The 15,382-nt window shown below is 36.0% G+C and overlaps 1 protein-coding gene across 7 annotated transcripts in view; it reads right to left on the bottom strand.

Annotated features, from left to right (window-relative positions):
* Positions 1-306: 306 nt before the first annotated feature.
* Positions 307-15,382, bottom strand: part of khdrbs2 (KH domain containing, RNA binding, signal transduction associated 2) — a 78,994-nt gene continuing 63,918 nt past the window's right edge. Inside the window, exons 9-14 of one of the 7 annotated variants that reach the window (XM_048204782.1) lie at positions 14,239-14,325; positions 12,298-12,345; positions 8,567-8,688; positions 831-996; positions 539-680; positions 307-350 (exon numbers count right to left, since the gene is read on the bottom strand). In XM_048204782.1, the coding sequence (XP_048060739.1) occupies positions 12,323-12,345; positions 14,239-14,325 (110 nt within the window). In that variant the 3' untranslated portion in view covers positions 307-350; positions 539-680; positions 831-996; positions 8,567-8,688; positions 12,298-12,322. Of the gene's footprint in view, positions 351-538; positions 681-830; positions 997-8,566; positions 8,689-12,297; positions 12,346-12,858; positions 14,326-15,382 lie in introns of all 7 variants that reach the window. The other 6 variants (XM_048204781.1, XM_048204783.1, XM_048204786.1 and 3 more) reach the window with 6 other exon arrangements.

Raw genomic sequence — 15,382 nt, 5'->3', positions numbered from 1 at the left:
AGTATCTTTAAAGCCTCAGGCTTTGAAAGCACAGGTTCTGATGAGTAATATGCGCTGTATTCCGACTTTGCTAGTAGTGACATTCGCAGAGCAAACTGAGTCATTTGATCACAGATGTTACAGTGGCAGAAAGCACAGAAACAAGCTGCTTCTATAACCCCAAAAAATACAAGCAAAACTGTTTGTGTGGCATAAAGATATTTATAGGTATTTAGTTGCAAGTAGCTGTAGATCAAGATTTAATGCACCATGTTAAACCCTCCCATTTAGCTGTCATTGAGGTGACATAGCGTAGACAAAATATACTCCATCTTCAACAGCCATTTAATCCAATTATGTCCTTTTTTGTCCTGTGGGATAAAAAGATTAAGCTAAAAGAGGATATATGACCAAAAAATGCAAGACTTTACAGTGCAACATTATGCATGAGAAAGGATTTAGCTGTTATTTAAACCTGAAAACAATGTCAGGATCAACATAGCCTTATGTTACACCACAATATGTGGCATGCCTTATGTTAATTTTAACACTGTATTACCATATCTCTGTAGAATTCAAACTGGATTTTTAGATGTGATACAGCTTAAGAAAGGTATCTTCTTGGACCTTCTACGGTGGTCTGAATAAGCCAATCCAGGAGGGAGGTCAGCCTCATAAGATACTGTTCAGCTTTGAATTTGCTGAAAAAGACGATAAAAACAAGCGTCGCAACTTAGTGTCACTCAAAAGACAAATTCCTATACATGTATATTTTTAACAGGGAAAAACAGGCACAAAAGCAGATCAGCACTGTATTCTACATTCTACCTGTGCTTTTTATTTTAACTTACTGTAATTTCTCATGCCGTCCTTTCCCATCTGTCACAAACCAAGTGTGTCTGTACAGTGACTTACACAAAATGTATACGCAGTGGTCATCTGGGCCCTGCAGTGATGTTCTGTCGAGGTCAGCTCTATCGAACGGCTGGGGGATCCATAGAAGCGAGAAGTTCAACACTGTTGGGGAAAGAAAAGAGAGAGGTAAGTAATATATTTCATGGATTCTAAACACCATTAATTCTAGTACACTTTTAGATCTCCCAACAGAAGAACATTATCACATACAAGTAAGACAGCTCAAACACTGTGGGCTGAAACGCATCTCGAGCGATGTTGGCAGTGACCTCGAGAAAGCACAGTTACATTGACAAGCGTCTGTCAGTTGGAAGCTGTTGTCTACAGCCCTGCAATTATCTTTGGTTTCCAGAACAAATCCCTCAGTCGACTTGCCAAGTGTGTAGTGTTACCATAATGGCAGAGAATAAGAGAGTGCAAGTGCACTCCTGCAAGCAGATGGTGTCATTGTATCACTGTCAAACCTCTGAATTTTCAGTCCGACTGCATTAATTGACTCTTCAATCTTCACTGCTTTTGGTGCATAGCAAAAAGAAATAAGAAAAAAAAAGAAGAAGGAAAAAAACTAAATGAGACTAAATGAAATTTGTTAAACTGAGTCATGAATACAAATAGTATTATGCATTATGAGCAATACAACACCTTCTTCAAATCAGGGGGCCAAGGTTTGGCTTGTTAGCATGTTAGGGATGCCGTCACTACCATACCTGGTTCTTTTTGAACCTAAAAATTCTTAAAAATAAGAATCTCTCTCTTTTCACCATGAAATCAAATGGAACAATTCTTGTTTTGTTTTTTCCTTTTCAAATGGAATATTGCAGTATTTATTATAAATGATTTATCCGTGCACATTACTATAACACTTTATTTTGATGGTCCTATTTAGACATTCTGTTGACTATGCAAGAATATTAGTAGACTGTCTGCTTAATATCTGATAACACTTTATTGTGATGGTCCTCCAACAGACAATCTACTGGATTTAAGTAAATTTGCAAGTACATGTCAATTTATTCTACTAACCCTAACCCTACAGTCTACTAATGCTCTACTAATAATCTAATGGGAGTTGGTTGACATGTAAGTGCAACCCCGCTAGAAATTTTACGTTCCCAGAACATTCTCAGAACGTCCCCAGTGGTGCTAAGGACGTTGCCTAGTAACGTTCCCAGTATGTTCAGAGTTCTTTTAAGGGTTGGGGGACGTTATTTGGCGGGCCTTCACAGAACATTCAGGATGTTCTCTGAACGTTTAGGGAACCATATTTAATTTGTGATGTTCCCAGAACATCCCTGCTGCTGAATTGAAAATTAGAGCTAAATTGACTACCAAAAGTGGCTGTTCAAACAAAAACTAAATTTTCTTTGTCTTACAAAAAAAAAAGCACTTTGCAGGTAATTCCTGGATTATTATGAAACCTTTTCTTTAAAATGCAAATCTCTTGCAGTAAGTCATTAACTGACAACAGCACATGCATGAACTAATGTAACTACTGTATCACTACACCAGCAACTACACAGTTACTGCTTTAAATAAAGCAACATGCAGCTCATCAGTGTTTCTGGATCATCACTGACTGAAGCACAGGCTCTACTGTTCAGCACAATGGTGACCTCACAAAACTCAGATAACAGAAACAGAGCATTAAACACTAACAGATCTCTCTAGATCTCTACATCGTCATTTATTACAAACTACTCTGACTTTATTTCTTTAATTCAAAATGTATTAATGAGGTGTTGATGTTTTATTGAAAAAATGAAGTTTGAAGTCACCGTTATGGAGGTAAGCACTTGCTTTTGCTGGGCTCCTGACCTTGACATTTTAACTGTAATTTTTCTCCAACTGTTGTAACTGTGTGTTTTTAAAGCACATTTGTTACAAAACAAAATTATGAGGAAAAAAAAAATCTGATCAGGTGAATTTGGTTGGCTATTGTTGATGATTTCATCATTGTCATACAATGGCTTTATTTACTGATCTCTGAATATTGTATTATTTTTACATTATTGTAGCTCTATAATACTGCATAAAATCCTGACCTGCTTTGATATTTTGAAAGTTTTTGTCATTATGCAGAAATTATTCAGACAGGATCATGTAGACTCACGCAGACATCAAGATTCAGCGTTTGAACCTCAACAATGGTGACAATTTTCAGATAAACAGATTAACTCTGAACATCACAAAACAAGCTACTAAAGATTTTTGTTTATTGTCACCATTGTTGAGGTTCGTATGCTGATTAATGATGTCTGTCTGTGTGAGTCTAAAAGACACTACTCAAAACTCTGTATAATGAATTTTAAAAAAAAATCGTAAAAAAAAGAAAAAAAAAAACCTAACAATTAATGAAAAACTAGCAGTTAACAAACTCAGAGTTTAGACTCGAGAGAGAATCAGGACACTGCATGATGCTTGAATCACCATCATTAAATAACCAAATTCATCTGAATAGAAATTGTCTTGCAATTTTTACTGTAACAAGCATGTTTTGGAAACACAGTTAAAGCAGCCAGAGAAAATCTAATGTTAAAATGTCAAGAATCAAGAGCCCATCTAAAGCAAACACTATCCTTCATAACGGTGACTTCAAACTTTATTATTTTCTATAAAACCTCAACATCTAACCTGTCACCTGGTAACGTTCCCAGAATGTTCAGAAACGGTCACGATGGAGTTCTTTTAAGGGTTGGGGGACATTATTTGGTGGACCTTCAGGGAACATTCAGGATGTTCTGGGAATATTTAGGGGACTATTACTATAGGATGTTCTGTTAACTTCCCAAATGTCCTTTTTGTAACGTTTTCGTGCAACCATAAAATAACCAGAATAAAACGTCCCCCTAAACTCATATCGGGAACGTTATAAAATGACCAACAGAGGACCGTGTGGCAACGTTCTGTTAATGTCCCAAATATCCTCTTTGTAACGTTCTTATGTGACCATAAAATAACCAATATGGAATGCCCCCTAAAGTCATATAAGGAACCTTGAACTGCAGCACTTTCATTACCAAAAGAGGACGTTGCAGGAACATCCCTAACGTTTTGTAAAGGTTCGTAATTTTCGTCACCTTTAGAGAACTTTTAGGGAACATTGCGCAAGGTCATGAGAACATCTCCTTCTATGTGGGATTTTACTTATAGTCAACATAATGTCTAAAGAAGGCTTTCAAAATGAAGTGTAACCCATCATTATTATGATTATTTTTTAATTCATGTTCCAATGGACAAAATCAAGTCCTGCCCTGCATTTTTTCTTGTTCAAGAAGACATTACACTTGGATATATGTCACAACAGGGAAGAAAAGACTACCGCAACTTCTGTTTCATGGCAACTTTCATATTATTTGCATTTTCTGAAACAAAAACAGCATATAATATCAATGATATACAAAATCAGTATATCATTTATACTTCATTACAGCACAGCACATGCAACTGCCTTTGAGATGCTAATGGATTGATTTGCACAGTTATTATTGACGTCCTTGATACAACCATCATTTTCTACAAAGATTTCAAATCAAAATTGTAATTAATCACTCATTGTCTTGTTTTCAAATGTCCTTGAATCACTGCAGAACAATTAACTTCCTAAAAAGCTGTAATTTGTGAAGAATTAAACAGATGAAGAGATGGGTGAGTGATAAAATGATTACATGAAAACAGGTGAAAACAACAAGGCTCGCTGCATTCTGAATTCACAAACAGGCGCTAGGCACTCTGGGAATGTGGCCCCTGGCTCACACAGTTATAAGCTCAGCATGAGAATGGCTCTGTGCAATGTGTCTGCCAAAAGAGCACCAATAATGCTGGAATCCATTATACTCCTATAATACTAATCAGTCTAACACCAAAACTAAACAGAATCTATGCAAACATGGCTGCATTTTCCAGGTGCAATGTTCAGGAGGGACTACCGGAGTGTGATTTTCACTAGAGGAGACAGGATAAGCCACAAATGCATGTCTTCCTAAAGCATATGGAGTGTTTATTAAATGAAGAGGAAAGTTCTCTATAATGAGAAGAGTGGGACTACAGCTAATTGAGATTCATTAAAAACTAAAGGATAATTACATTGTGTCTAGCATGCTGAATAGAATATTTCATTATCACACGATCAAGAGTGCTGTGGTTTCGAAGCACAGCTGTGATTTGGCTGTGGGTCGCGCTGATTCAGACCGACAGAATGATTGCGAGTATAATATTGAAACAACAATTCAGTATTGTTGATGATAATATTGAGTAACTCACATTTTACACACAATATTGCCAGTTACTTTGTCTATTCTTACTGCGACAGCTAAAATAGTTACACAGAGTCAAAGCAGTGCTTGAACTAATCACTTGAGTGATTAATTCAATGAAGCACTTACAGACAGACACTTGTTTTGTTCCTGAACGAATCGATGTTGTTGAAACAAATCAGTTCAATAAATGATTCACTCCTATTGGCGTATCTATGAAAAAACTACAGAAAGAGTCACTGAACAATTCATACCATTATTGCACAGAATGACAGTCTGTCTACTTGGAACATGCAAACATGGACAAATGAAAAGTGCTTCAAAGTCCCAGGGCTGTTGGGATGTTTATTAGCGCTCTTGGAATGCCACTTGGCAAATCAAATTCGAGGAACGGAACTAAAGGCCTCTTCATGCCAAGAACTATAACAATAAAGTTTTAATAGTTGTTCTAATTCTCTGAGACTCTATAATGATAATATCAATTTTTCCAGCTGATGAAAGATAAAAACATTGACAACAAATCAGAATCTGAATGAGTTTAAGCATTTAACAGAACGTTATTGTGCATTGGTGTGGTTGAACACCAAAAATGATAACTATAAAGATAACTATAACGATAACTATATTAGAGTCCACACAAAGGCATGATAATGTTATGTTTATTGTAAGCATGTGCTTCAGTCATGCCATTTGTCACTTTAAATGCTTGATCAACTTAAAGTTTGGTGAATTCTGATTGGCAATCAATGTTTTTATCCTTCATCAGCTGAAAAAAAGTTCTGAAAATGACTCCAATGATCCGTTATAGTAAAAACTGATTAAAACTTCATAGTTATAACCCACATAGAAGGCGATGTTCTCGTGACCTGGCGCAACGTTCCCTAAAAGTGAAGAAAATTCTGAACCTTTACAGAACATTCAGGACGTTCCTAAAACGTCCTCTTTTGGTAATGAAAGTGCTGCAGTTCAAGGTTCACAATGTGGAGTTCTTTTAAGGGTTGGGGGACGTTATTTGATGGACCTTCAGGGAACATTCAGGATGTTCTGGGAATGTTTAGGGGACTATTACTATAGGATGTTCGGACCCACTTTATATTAAGTGGCCTTAACTACTATGTACTTACATTTAAATTAATCATTTGATACAATGCACTTATTGTGTACATACATGTTTTTGCATTGTACTTATATTTTAAAAATACCTGCATGTAATTACATCTGTAATTAATTTCTGTAATTACATTTATAATTACACTGTTGACCCATCCCTTACACCTTAGCCCTACCCTTAAACCTACCCATACCACCAAACCTTTCCCTAACCTTACCCGTATCCCACCTCAATAGCAGAAAAAGTGTTTTGCAATTCAATATGAACCCAATAAGTACATTGTACTTATTTTTTGATGTAAGTACATAGTAGTTAAGGCCACTTAATATAAAGTGGGACCGGATGTTCTGTTAACTTCCCAAATGTCCTCTTTGTAACGTTCTTGCGCAACCATAAAATAACCAAAATAGAACGTCCCCCTAAACTCATATCGGAAACGTTATTAAATGACCAACGGAGGACCGTGTGGGAACGTTTTGTCATGTCCCAAATATCCTCATTGTAACGTTCTTATGTGACCATAAAATTAACCAAACTGGAATTTCCCCCTAAAATCATACAAGGAACCTTGAACTGCAGCACTTTCATTACCAAAAGAGGATGTTTTATGTCCCAAATGTTCTGTAAAATGTCTGAATTTTTGTCACTTTTAGAGAACGTTTAGGCAAAGTTGCACAAGGTCACGAGAACGTCGCCTTCTACGTGGGTGTTTTATAGAAAATAATAAAGTTTGAAGTCACCGTTATAGAGGTGAGCGTTTGCTTTAGATGGGCTCTTGATTCTTGACATTTAACATTAGATTTTCTCTGGCTGCTTTAAATGTGTTATCAAGACACGTTAGTTATAGCAAAAAACGCAAGAAAAAAAATCTGATCAGATGAATTGGGTCATTTAGTGATGGTGATTCAATCATCTTGGAGACTAAACTATGCGTGTACTAACTGTTAGTTTTGCATTAATTAATGCTTAGATTTTTTTTTAATGATTTTTTTTAAATTCATTATACAGAGTTTTGAGCAGTGTCTTTTAGACTTACACAGACATCATAAATCAACGTATGATCCTCAACAATGGTGACAATAAACAAAAATCTTTTTTGTGACTTTAGTAGCTTGTTTTGTGATGTTCAGAGTTAATCTGTTTATCTGAAAATTTTGTCACCATTGTTGAGGATCATACGCAGAATCTTGATATACATGATCCTGTCTGAATAATTTCTCCACAATGATAAAAACTTTTTTAAAAATATCAAAGCAGGACAGGATTTTATGCAGTATCACAGGACTACAGCAACATGAAAGAAAATACAATATTCAGAGATCAGTGAATAAGACCACTGTATGATGCTAAAATCATCAACAAAACTCATTTGATCAGATTTTTTTTTCCTCACAATTGTTTTTTGTAACAAATGCTTTAGAATCACACAGTTACAACAATTAGAGAAAAAATAAAGTCAAGGGTCAGGAGCACAACTAAAGCAAGCGCTTACCTCCGTAACGGTGACATCTATACATTTTGATAAAACAACAACACCTCATTAAGAAGATTTGAATGAAAGAAACAAAGTCAGAGTGGTTTGTAATAAGTGAAGATGCAGAGATCTAGAGAGATCTGTTAGTGTTTAATGCTCTGTTTCTGTTGTCTGAGATTTGTGAGGTTACCATTGTGCTGGAGAGTAGAGCCTGTGCTTCAGTCAGTGATGATCCAGAAACACTGATGTTCTGCTGCATGTTGCTTTATTTAAAGACAGTAACTGTGTAGTTGCTGATGCTGTGATACAGCAGTTACATTAGCTCATGCATGTGCTGTTGTTTTTCTGTCTTTTGTAAGACATTTAAGAAAAATTGTTTTTGTTTGAACAGCCACTTTTATTAGTCAATTTAGCTCTAATTTTCAATTAACTTTTTTGACAAGGGCAGCAGGGATGTTCTGAGAACATTTCCAAATAAAATATGGTTCCCTAAACGTTCAGAGAACGTCCTAAATGTTCTGTGAAGGTCCGCCAAATAACGTCCCCCAAACCTTAAAAGAACTCCACATCGTGACCGTCTCTGAACGTACTGGGGACGTTACTAGACAACGTCCTTTACACCAGTGGGGACGTTCTGAGAATGTTCTGGGAACGTAAAATTTCTAGCAGGGTAAATAGTTATATATATATAAATGTATGTATAATATGATATACAGTAGGCTATTAATACTGCTATTATCTATACAAGTAAAGGCAGTCTACTTATTTTTCACTAAGCTTTCTGTACACTTGTAAGAGGCAAGTATAATCTACAGTATATGTAACACGAATTACCTGGCATACAGCATCTGCACAAAGACTGTTTATAAGCACTTCCTCAGCCAAATGAGACGGAGCCCCCTCACTTCTCACTGATTGGTTTTATCAATATGCTCCACATATCAACTGCAAAGCACCTGCAACGACAGGGAAAACATGTTACTCGGGTTAAACAGACACAACGTTTAAGAAGGGATATCCTACTCTTGGCAGCATAACATGCAGAGACTAGAGCTTGGATATGTGGGAGGACTTTGGTTGGGGAAGCAGCTGATGATAGTCATACCCTCCTCAGCGATAATATTTGTGTCTAAAATCTTGCCTGAAGATAACATGAATATGACTAGTGTATTTTGCCTGACAGTAGTGGTAGTTGTGAAAAAATGAATAGCCTAAAATGCCTCGGAGGTTTCCTAGCCTCCAACTACATCATGTTTATACCCTGCTTATGATTCATGATCTACTGAAGGAAAAGCTGTATCTTCTTTCACTCTCCTCCACACTGACTGTCCGATGGTTTAAAATAGGTAATGATTACATCTCACATAACATTCCCAGGCTTAAATGAAAGCTACAAGCTTCATTTAAAAGAATTTAGAGGATTTATTTTCAAATCTCTTCATCGTCTGCGCCGATCATTGATTATGGAAAAGTAATGGAGGCTGGATTAACTGGTCTCTTTCTATTATCCACGTTCATTCCAAAAGGGTCCTCTGAAGAGGCTTAGGCTCGCACACCCTTTCAGGCACAAGTCTTTTTAATTCTTGTACAATGGCTTTTATTGGCATTGTAGGATATCAACATCACAAGGGTATAAAATAATATAAGTCTACATTTGAAAAGATAAAAGGCCCAACAGACCCCTCATCTAACATTTCAAAGGACTGAACACTGCTAAGAAATCAGAGCTTGTCGATTTCTCATTTTGCACAGTTAGGAGCTTTGTGTCCTTAACATTTGTTTGTCTGCTCTCCCGCTGTGTTAAAAACCCATAGGAATTTAATTACATGACCAGCAAGTAACATCTTCAAGCACCACGCTGCCTGACAAAATCTTTTTAACTTATCCTTGTGTTTAAGATGGTTAAATCTGCATATTTATATGTTTGATTTAATATTTAGGTAGTTAATGTTGATATTTTTGATATTTTTACCCTTATGCTACTGACGGTTATGTAGAACGCTAAAGGCCTACAGACAAGTTATAAAGCTGAATAAAATGTACTGTAGCTAATCTTTAAAAAAATTGCCAATAGCTAAGGCAGGTGTTTTTATAGCAATTACAATTTTTGTTATTGTATTGTCGTGCAAGTGCCCTTAGTTTTTAATATCATAGGTATATTAAAAGTTGCTGTTTGGGACAAACAAATAATTCCCACAATGCGAAAAGAAATGTGATGACAAGTCTAAAGCCCTTTTGTTAAAATGACTCTCCATCTCAGTCTCTCCACGTGATGACCAACTGTCACAGAAAATGACAGTAATTTTCAACAGAGATGAAAATTCCACTAGTATTTGACAGCAAATTCAATGTCTTGTGTGTGAATACAGTCTCCCAGAAGAAAGCATCATGCATTCATCTGTTACTGTCATCATAAATGCATTCCTCCTCACCACAGAAAAATGCAAAAAGATTGTATCAAATAAGACCAGATTAACAGAAAACTTAAAAAGTCCTGTTACTTGATACTAATGCTGCCTTCACGTGCTCTCGGAAATATCGTAAATACAAGTTTCCTATATGTAACACCCTCCCATTTTGAAACTTGAATGCGATGAGCTCGTAATCACGACTTCAGGGAATTATCAAATTTCCGATAGCCTGTGAAGGCAGCATAACTAACCCTGACAGAAACAAAGTGTCGGCCCAGATCCGGCCCCCATCTGATCCGCATGTTATCCACATGGACCAAACGTGGGCCGGATCTGGGCCACACTATGTTGCTGTCTGGAAAGTCTCATTAATTCACAGCACACATGAGACATAACCCCTTTTTTCATGTTAAGCACCTTCATGTTTGCAGTTGAAATATCAGACCTCCTGCACTCTCTTTTACCGTGGAACAGTGTTTAAGGATAAATGAGCTATATATCCAAGCTTCAAAATCCACTGCTGACATGTTCATGCCGCAGGTACAACTGCAAAACCGCCACCTGCGTGCCACTGATTAGAAGATACTGCCCATTTTAATTAGCAGTCATATCTGTCCACAAATCACAATAATACCATAAATATTATTTAAATAATGCATAATCTATTTTTGATTCTATTTAATTATACGCTATTTTACACCAATTAAATATAGCAGCTGAAGATTTTTATTCAAGCAGAGCATTAAAGATCAAAAACCACAGCAGTGTTAATGCAGCTAAAACATCTTCACCATTGTTTCCGTTCCTATTACCTTTCCATTGTAAAATAAGCCATCTGATAGGCAATGTGATTTAATCATCCTTTGTTGCTTTACAAATGGTTCTCAGTGTGAAAAACGCATCTGTTTGAGCATGTCCCTGTCTTGTCCTTAATTAGACTATAAAACATGGCTGACCTCTACAAAAGACTTCCATCCATCAAGAGAACCAAAATAACATGACGATGGTCAAAATTAATAGATGAACTAATATATGAAGTTACAAGCTTTGAATCTTTGAAAAAGCTTAAATTGATAACGAAAAGGTTGCGTTAATTGATTTTTTTTTTTTTATTTGCTCATAATTACTCTAGCAGAAAAAACACCAAATGAACACTGTTTTAGTCTCTTGTTGCTGTTATGCTCCACATGTGGGGATAGCCTGCATCATAATTAATACAAAAATTGTTAATTACCCAAATGTTCAAAGCATTATTCCTGAAGGCCACATTTCACTCGAGGTCATACTGTTGCTTCTTAATATTTTAGTGGTGTGTGCAATTAATCTGTGCATAGTTTCACAAGTCTACTTCATACTGAGAGGGATTCTGTCTTCAAGCGATCCTAAAGGGATGTTTGTGTTAATTGCTAAATGGCTTATTAATTGTACTGTCACAACAAAACATTAATACATGCTCCTCACTCTGAAATAAAATTGTTTACTTTATTGTTTTCTCTTGCTAAAAGAACGCTCTGTGGTACATATAGGTACTTGGTGTTTCTGTTGTTACATGACACATTTATGCTAAATGACTTTCATAATCCATCTGCCCAGGATGTTTCCCTGCCTATACAGAATGGGATGTTGGGAAAATGGATGGACTTCCAAAATAATAAAACTATGTATCAAAGCAGGTAAGAGGTTGTAATAAACCCCACACAGAAAAGTCCCCAGAGTTAAATCAACTCTGCTCAGAGAACATATGGTCCCTCTCTACATAGAGTTAAAATAACACTGAAGCAGAGTTAAAGTTAATGAGATAATATGCTGTTTGTGGAGTTGTTTAATCAGATCTTGAGAGATTTAATGTCTTTTATCTTCAGGCTGTGGCTGGAAGTCAGTTGTAGTTCTTGCGTTTCTCTTCAGTGATTCTGCTTGTTAACAGCAGGTGTTCATCACTAATGCTCAATCATAACTTAATTAATCACTTAATTATCTCATTAACTTTAACTCTGCTTCAGTGTTACATTAACACTATATAGAGAGGGACCATATGTAATCTGAACAGAGTTGATTTAACTCTGGGGGTTTTGCTGTGCAGTAAAAAGCAAATATATACAACTAAACTATATTTGAATGCACTTGTTGTCATGTAGAGACGATTTTGCAGCTTACCCAGTCTGATTCAATCCACTGCATCTCAGCTCACAGAGAGACTGGTACCTGTTGGAAGGATATACATACATATTTAAGATACAGATTTTGAGGCGATATTAGTACAATACACAAAATGAGGAAGAGACAATGAGTGAGACTACAAGTCAAAACAAATGTACACTCGCATGCACGATTAACAGATGGATTGAAAACAGTTTGACAAAGCATATGTTACTATCAAAAAAGTAAACCAATTTGTGGGGCTGGACAAAAGCTGTCAGAGCAGAATATGATTTGAGAGCAACCATCTTTTTCAGCGTTTCTGGTTAAAAAGCTTAGTTTAGCTGGTCAGGTATTAAAGATCAGTTTTAGCTTGTTTTAAAAGATGGATTGTTAATTGTTTTTCTTTCTTTCTTATGTGTTAGGAAGTCATTTTTGATGTCACTAGTTAACTTTATTAGCGGATTTAGAGGGCCGAGGCATTTATTTGGGGTTAGTGAGGGCAGGTTTACTTTTTGAAGTATAAATAACTTAATTTATGACTGGCATTCGCAACATTAGAGTTATTATTAGGGTTACCTGCTTAACGTTTAGTCATCCTTTCGAAGTCTTAATACGCGTCAGCATTCAGTTCTAACAGTCACAAAAAAGAGTTCAGGTCTCTATGGGGCCTTCAATAGTGCTGATATTTAAAAGCATTGGTATTACAACACAAATGCAGCCTTCTGATGTTCATTAACATAAATAGCAGAAGAAAATATACTGTAGGTAGCAGAGATAAAGCAATTTAACTGGATCCCATTCACTCCTGTGAGTGATGAAATATGAGTGTGAATATCAGCCATATTCACATTGGCTACAGTGGTTAACACCAAAGGCTGAAGGCACTTAGAACATCTTATTGGAATATGGGGACGTTCTTACCTCCTGAATCTCCATATCATTCTCAGAGTCACGTTAGTGCAGACAAGTCAGTCCGACTTATTGTTTAATAAGCTGAAGCTTAAAGAGTGTGTTAAAAAAGATTCAATTTATTGATCTAAACAGTTGATTTCCATTAACATGTTAAACATTTAAATGACTAATCAAGAGTCAATGAACAATTTAGAGCTAAAGTTAAAAATTATTTAACAAAGTTTAATTCTATTAATGTAGCTTATCTATTATTACACAAAATGACTTGACAACGTCTCTACGGTTCCTTTTTGTGGCTTTTCTGTTAAATATATATATATAAAAAAAACATATTAGCCATTTCCTCAGGTCAAACAGGCATTTAGTACTAGAGACAAGTACGTAGCTAATCTAATTTTACAAAAATGATCTTATCCTTATTAACAAATTATAGCAACACAAGTTTAACAATTATAATCACCTATTTAGTGAAGCTTGCACAAGGCGCTTTACATCCTTTTTATTACATTTTTATGTACAAATACAAGCTACACACAAAGCAAAGCACTTGGATGTGGCTACGTACATAGCCAATTGCTTTCAAACCCATTACTGATATCAAAATTAAATATACAAACTCAGTATTTACCATCATCAAATCAAGAAGTATTAAGAAAGATGTTATGTACAAAATGAGTCTTTTCACTGTGGCGATACATTTTTTTCCTTAGCGCAAAGATTCCCAAAATCAGGGAAGCACAATGTGTAGTTAATTCCATGCTTTACATTTGGGGGACAAACAATGGAAAACTAAAGGAAGGAGCATTCAATGACAAAAGTACACTGCCAAATTCTGGCCAGAACTAATGTTCATATGGTATCTTACAAAGAAGTCAACAGTTTCAGATAAGAAAAGAAGGGACTGTGTAGCTTTTTCCCTCCAAGGTTAGGATGAGTTTAAAAACAAGGTTGACCTATCACTTAAAAATCCCTTTTTAGATTATTTAGCCAATACGGTTTGCGTTGTATGGAGGTCACGTGATCTGGAGCACCTTTAATATCTACCATAGGGGTGATCTCTGTAGCCCCCTCGATTAAGTCTTGATGCTGGAGCTTTGAGGTTGGGCCGGGATGATATCCAGTCCTCTTCTGCTAAAAGTAAGATGATTAAAAAGGTAAAAAAAAATGTAGAAGTAATAAATAATCAGGTAAGACAATCTTCATTTAAAGTATCTGACAGAAAAACTGAATTTAACACAAGTGATATGTAGATGTTACAAAGTAGAGAAGCCTCCTTAAATGACTGAAATGCAATGCTATGACGATTTATCAAGTGATGGATATCCCAAGGCCATGTAATTCCATGTGACATTAGCAATTTTTAATGCTTTTTTTTATCAAAGCATTACAAAATGATAAACTGAGCACCAGCTGATCATCTTACACATACATTTCAATAATTAGTTTCGAGCTCCAGTCGCACATCTCATCTTGGGCATGTTCGCCTCGGTCCATTATCATAGATTTCAGAAATATACAATGTCACTTTGCCCTAATTATCAGTTACCAAAGGCAGAGCAGATGAGGCATGAACTCCTGGCTGAGCTCACAGTATGACCCTGCTGTCATTTAAATACAGTATGTGTTGGGAGCCGATGCTCCATTAGGTTCTCTGAGTGTGATCGCTGGGCCATTGAGGAAACAATCAGCACGCCTTCAGGGCAAAGAACCTTAACCTTCATTGTTGCTAACTACCGTTTCACCGAGAAAGGAGGAAAAACCATTATACATCATGACAAAATCCCTTACATTCCAGTACTCTCTGTAATGATCACTACCACACAAACAGCCCTCCCTTACTCACATTACACTTAATATGTTTTCCCCTTACATCCTCCTCACTGTGAAAAACTATCTCTGATCTTGGCAACTTGCAATGATCCTATGGAAGTCTGTTTCTGCCTCTGAGTAAAAAAAAATAAAAAATACAACATGTAATTGTAAGATAAAGTTAAATTTTTAAATAAAATCACATTGTGAGATATATATATATATATATATATAGTCACAATTACAAGAAAGTCAAATTGCAAAAAACAGTCATAATTGTGATACATAAAATCACATCGCAAAATATAAAGTCACACTGCAAGAATAAAAATAAAAAAAATCACATTTTGAGATAAAGTCACAGTTAACTTCTGAGATA

The sequence above is a fragment of the Megalobrama amblycephala genome, linkage group LG10, assembly GCF_018812025.1.
Source record: "Megalobrama amblycephala isolate DHTTF-2021 linkage group LG10, ASM1881202v1, whole genome shotgun sequence".
Lineage (NCBI taxonomy): Eukaryota > Metazoa > Chordata > Actinopteri > Cypriniformes > Xenocyprididae > Megalobrama > Megalobrama amblycephala.
The sequence above is the reverse complement of the archived record's forward strand: the minus strand, read 5'-3'. Positions and strand labels throughout refer to the sequence as shown.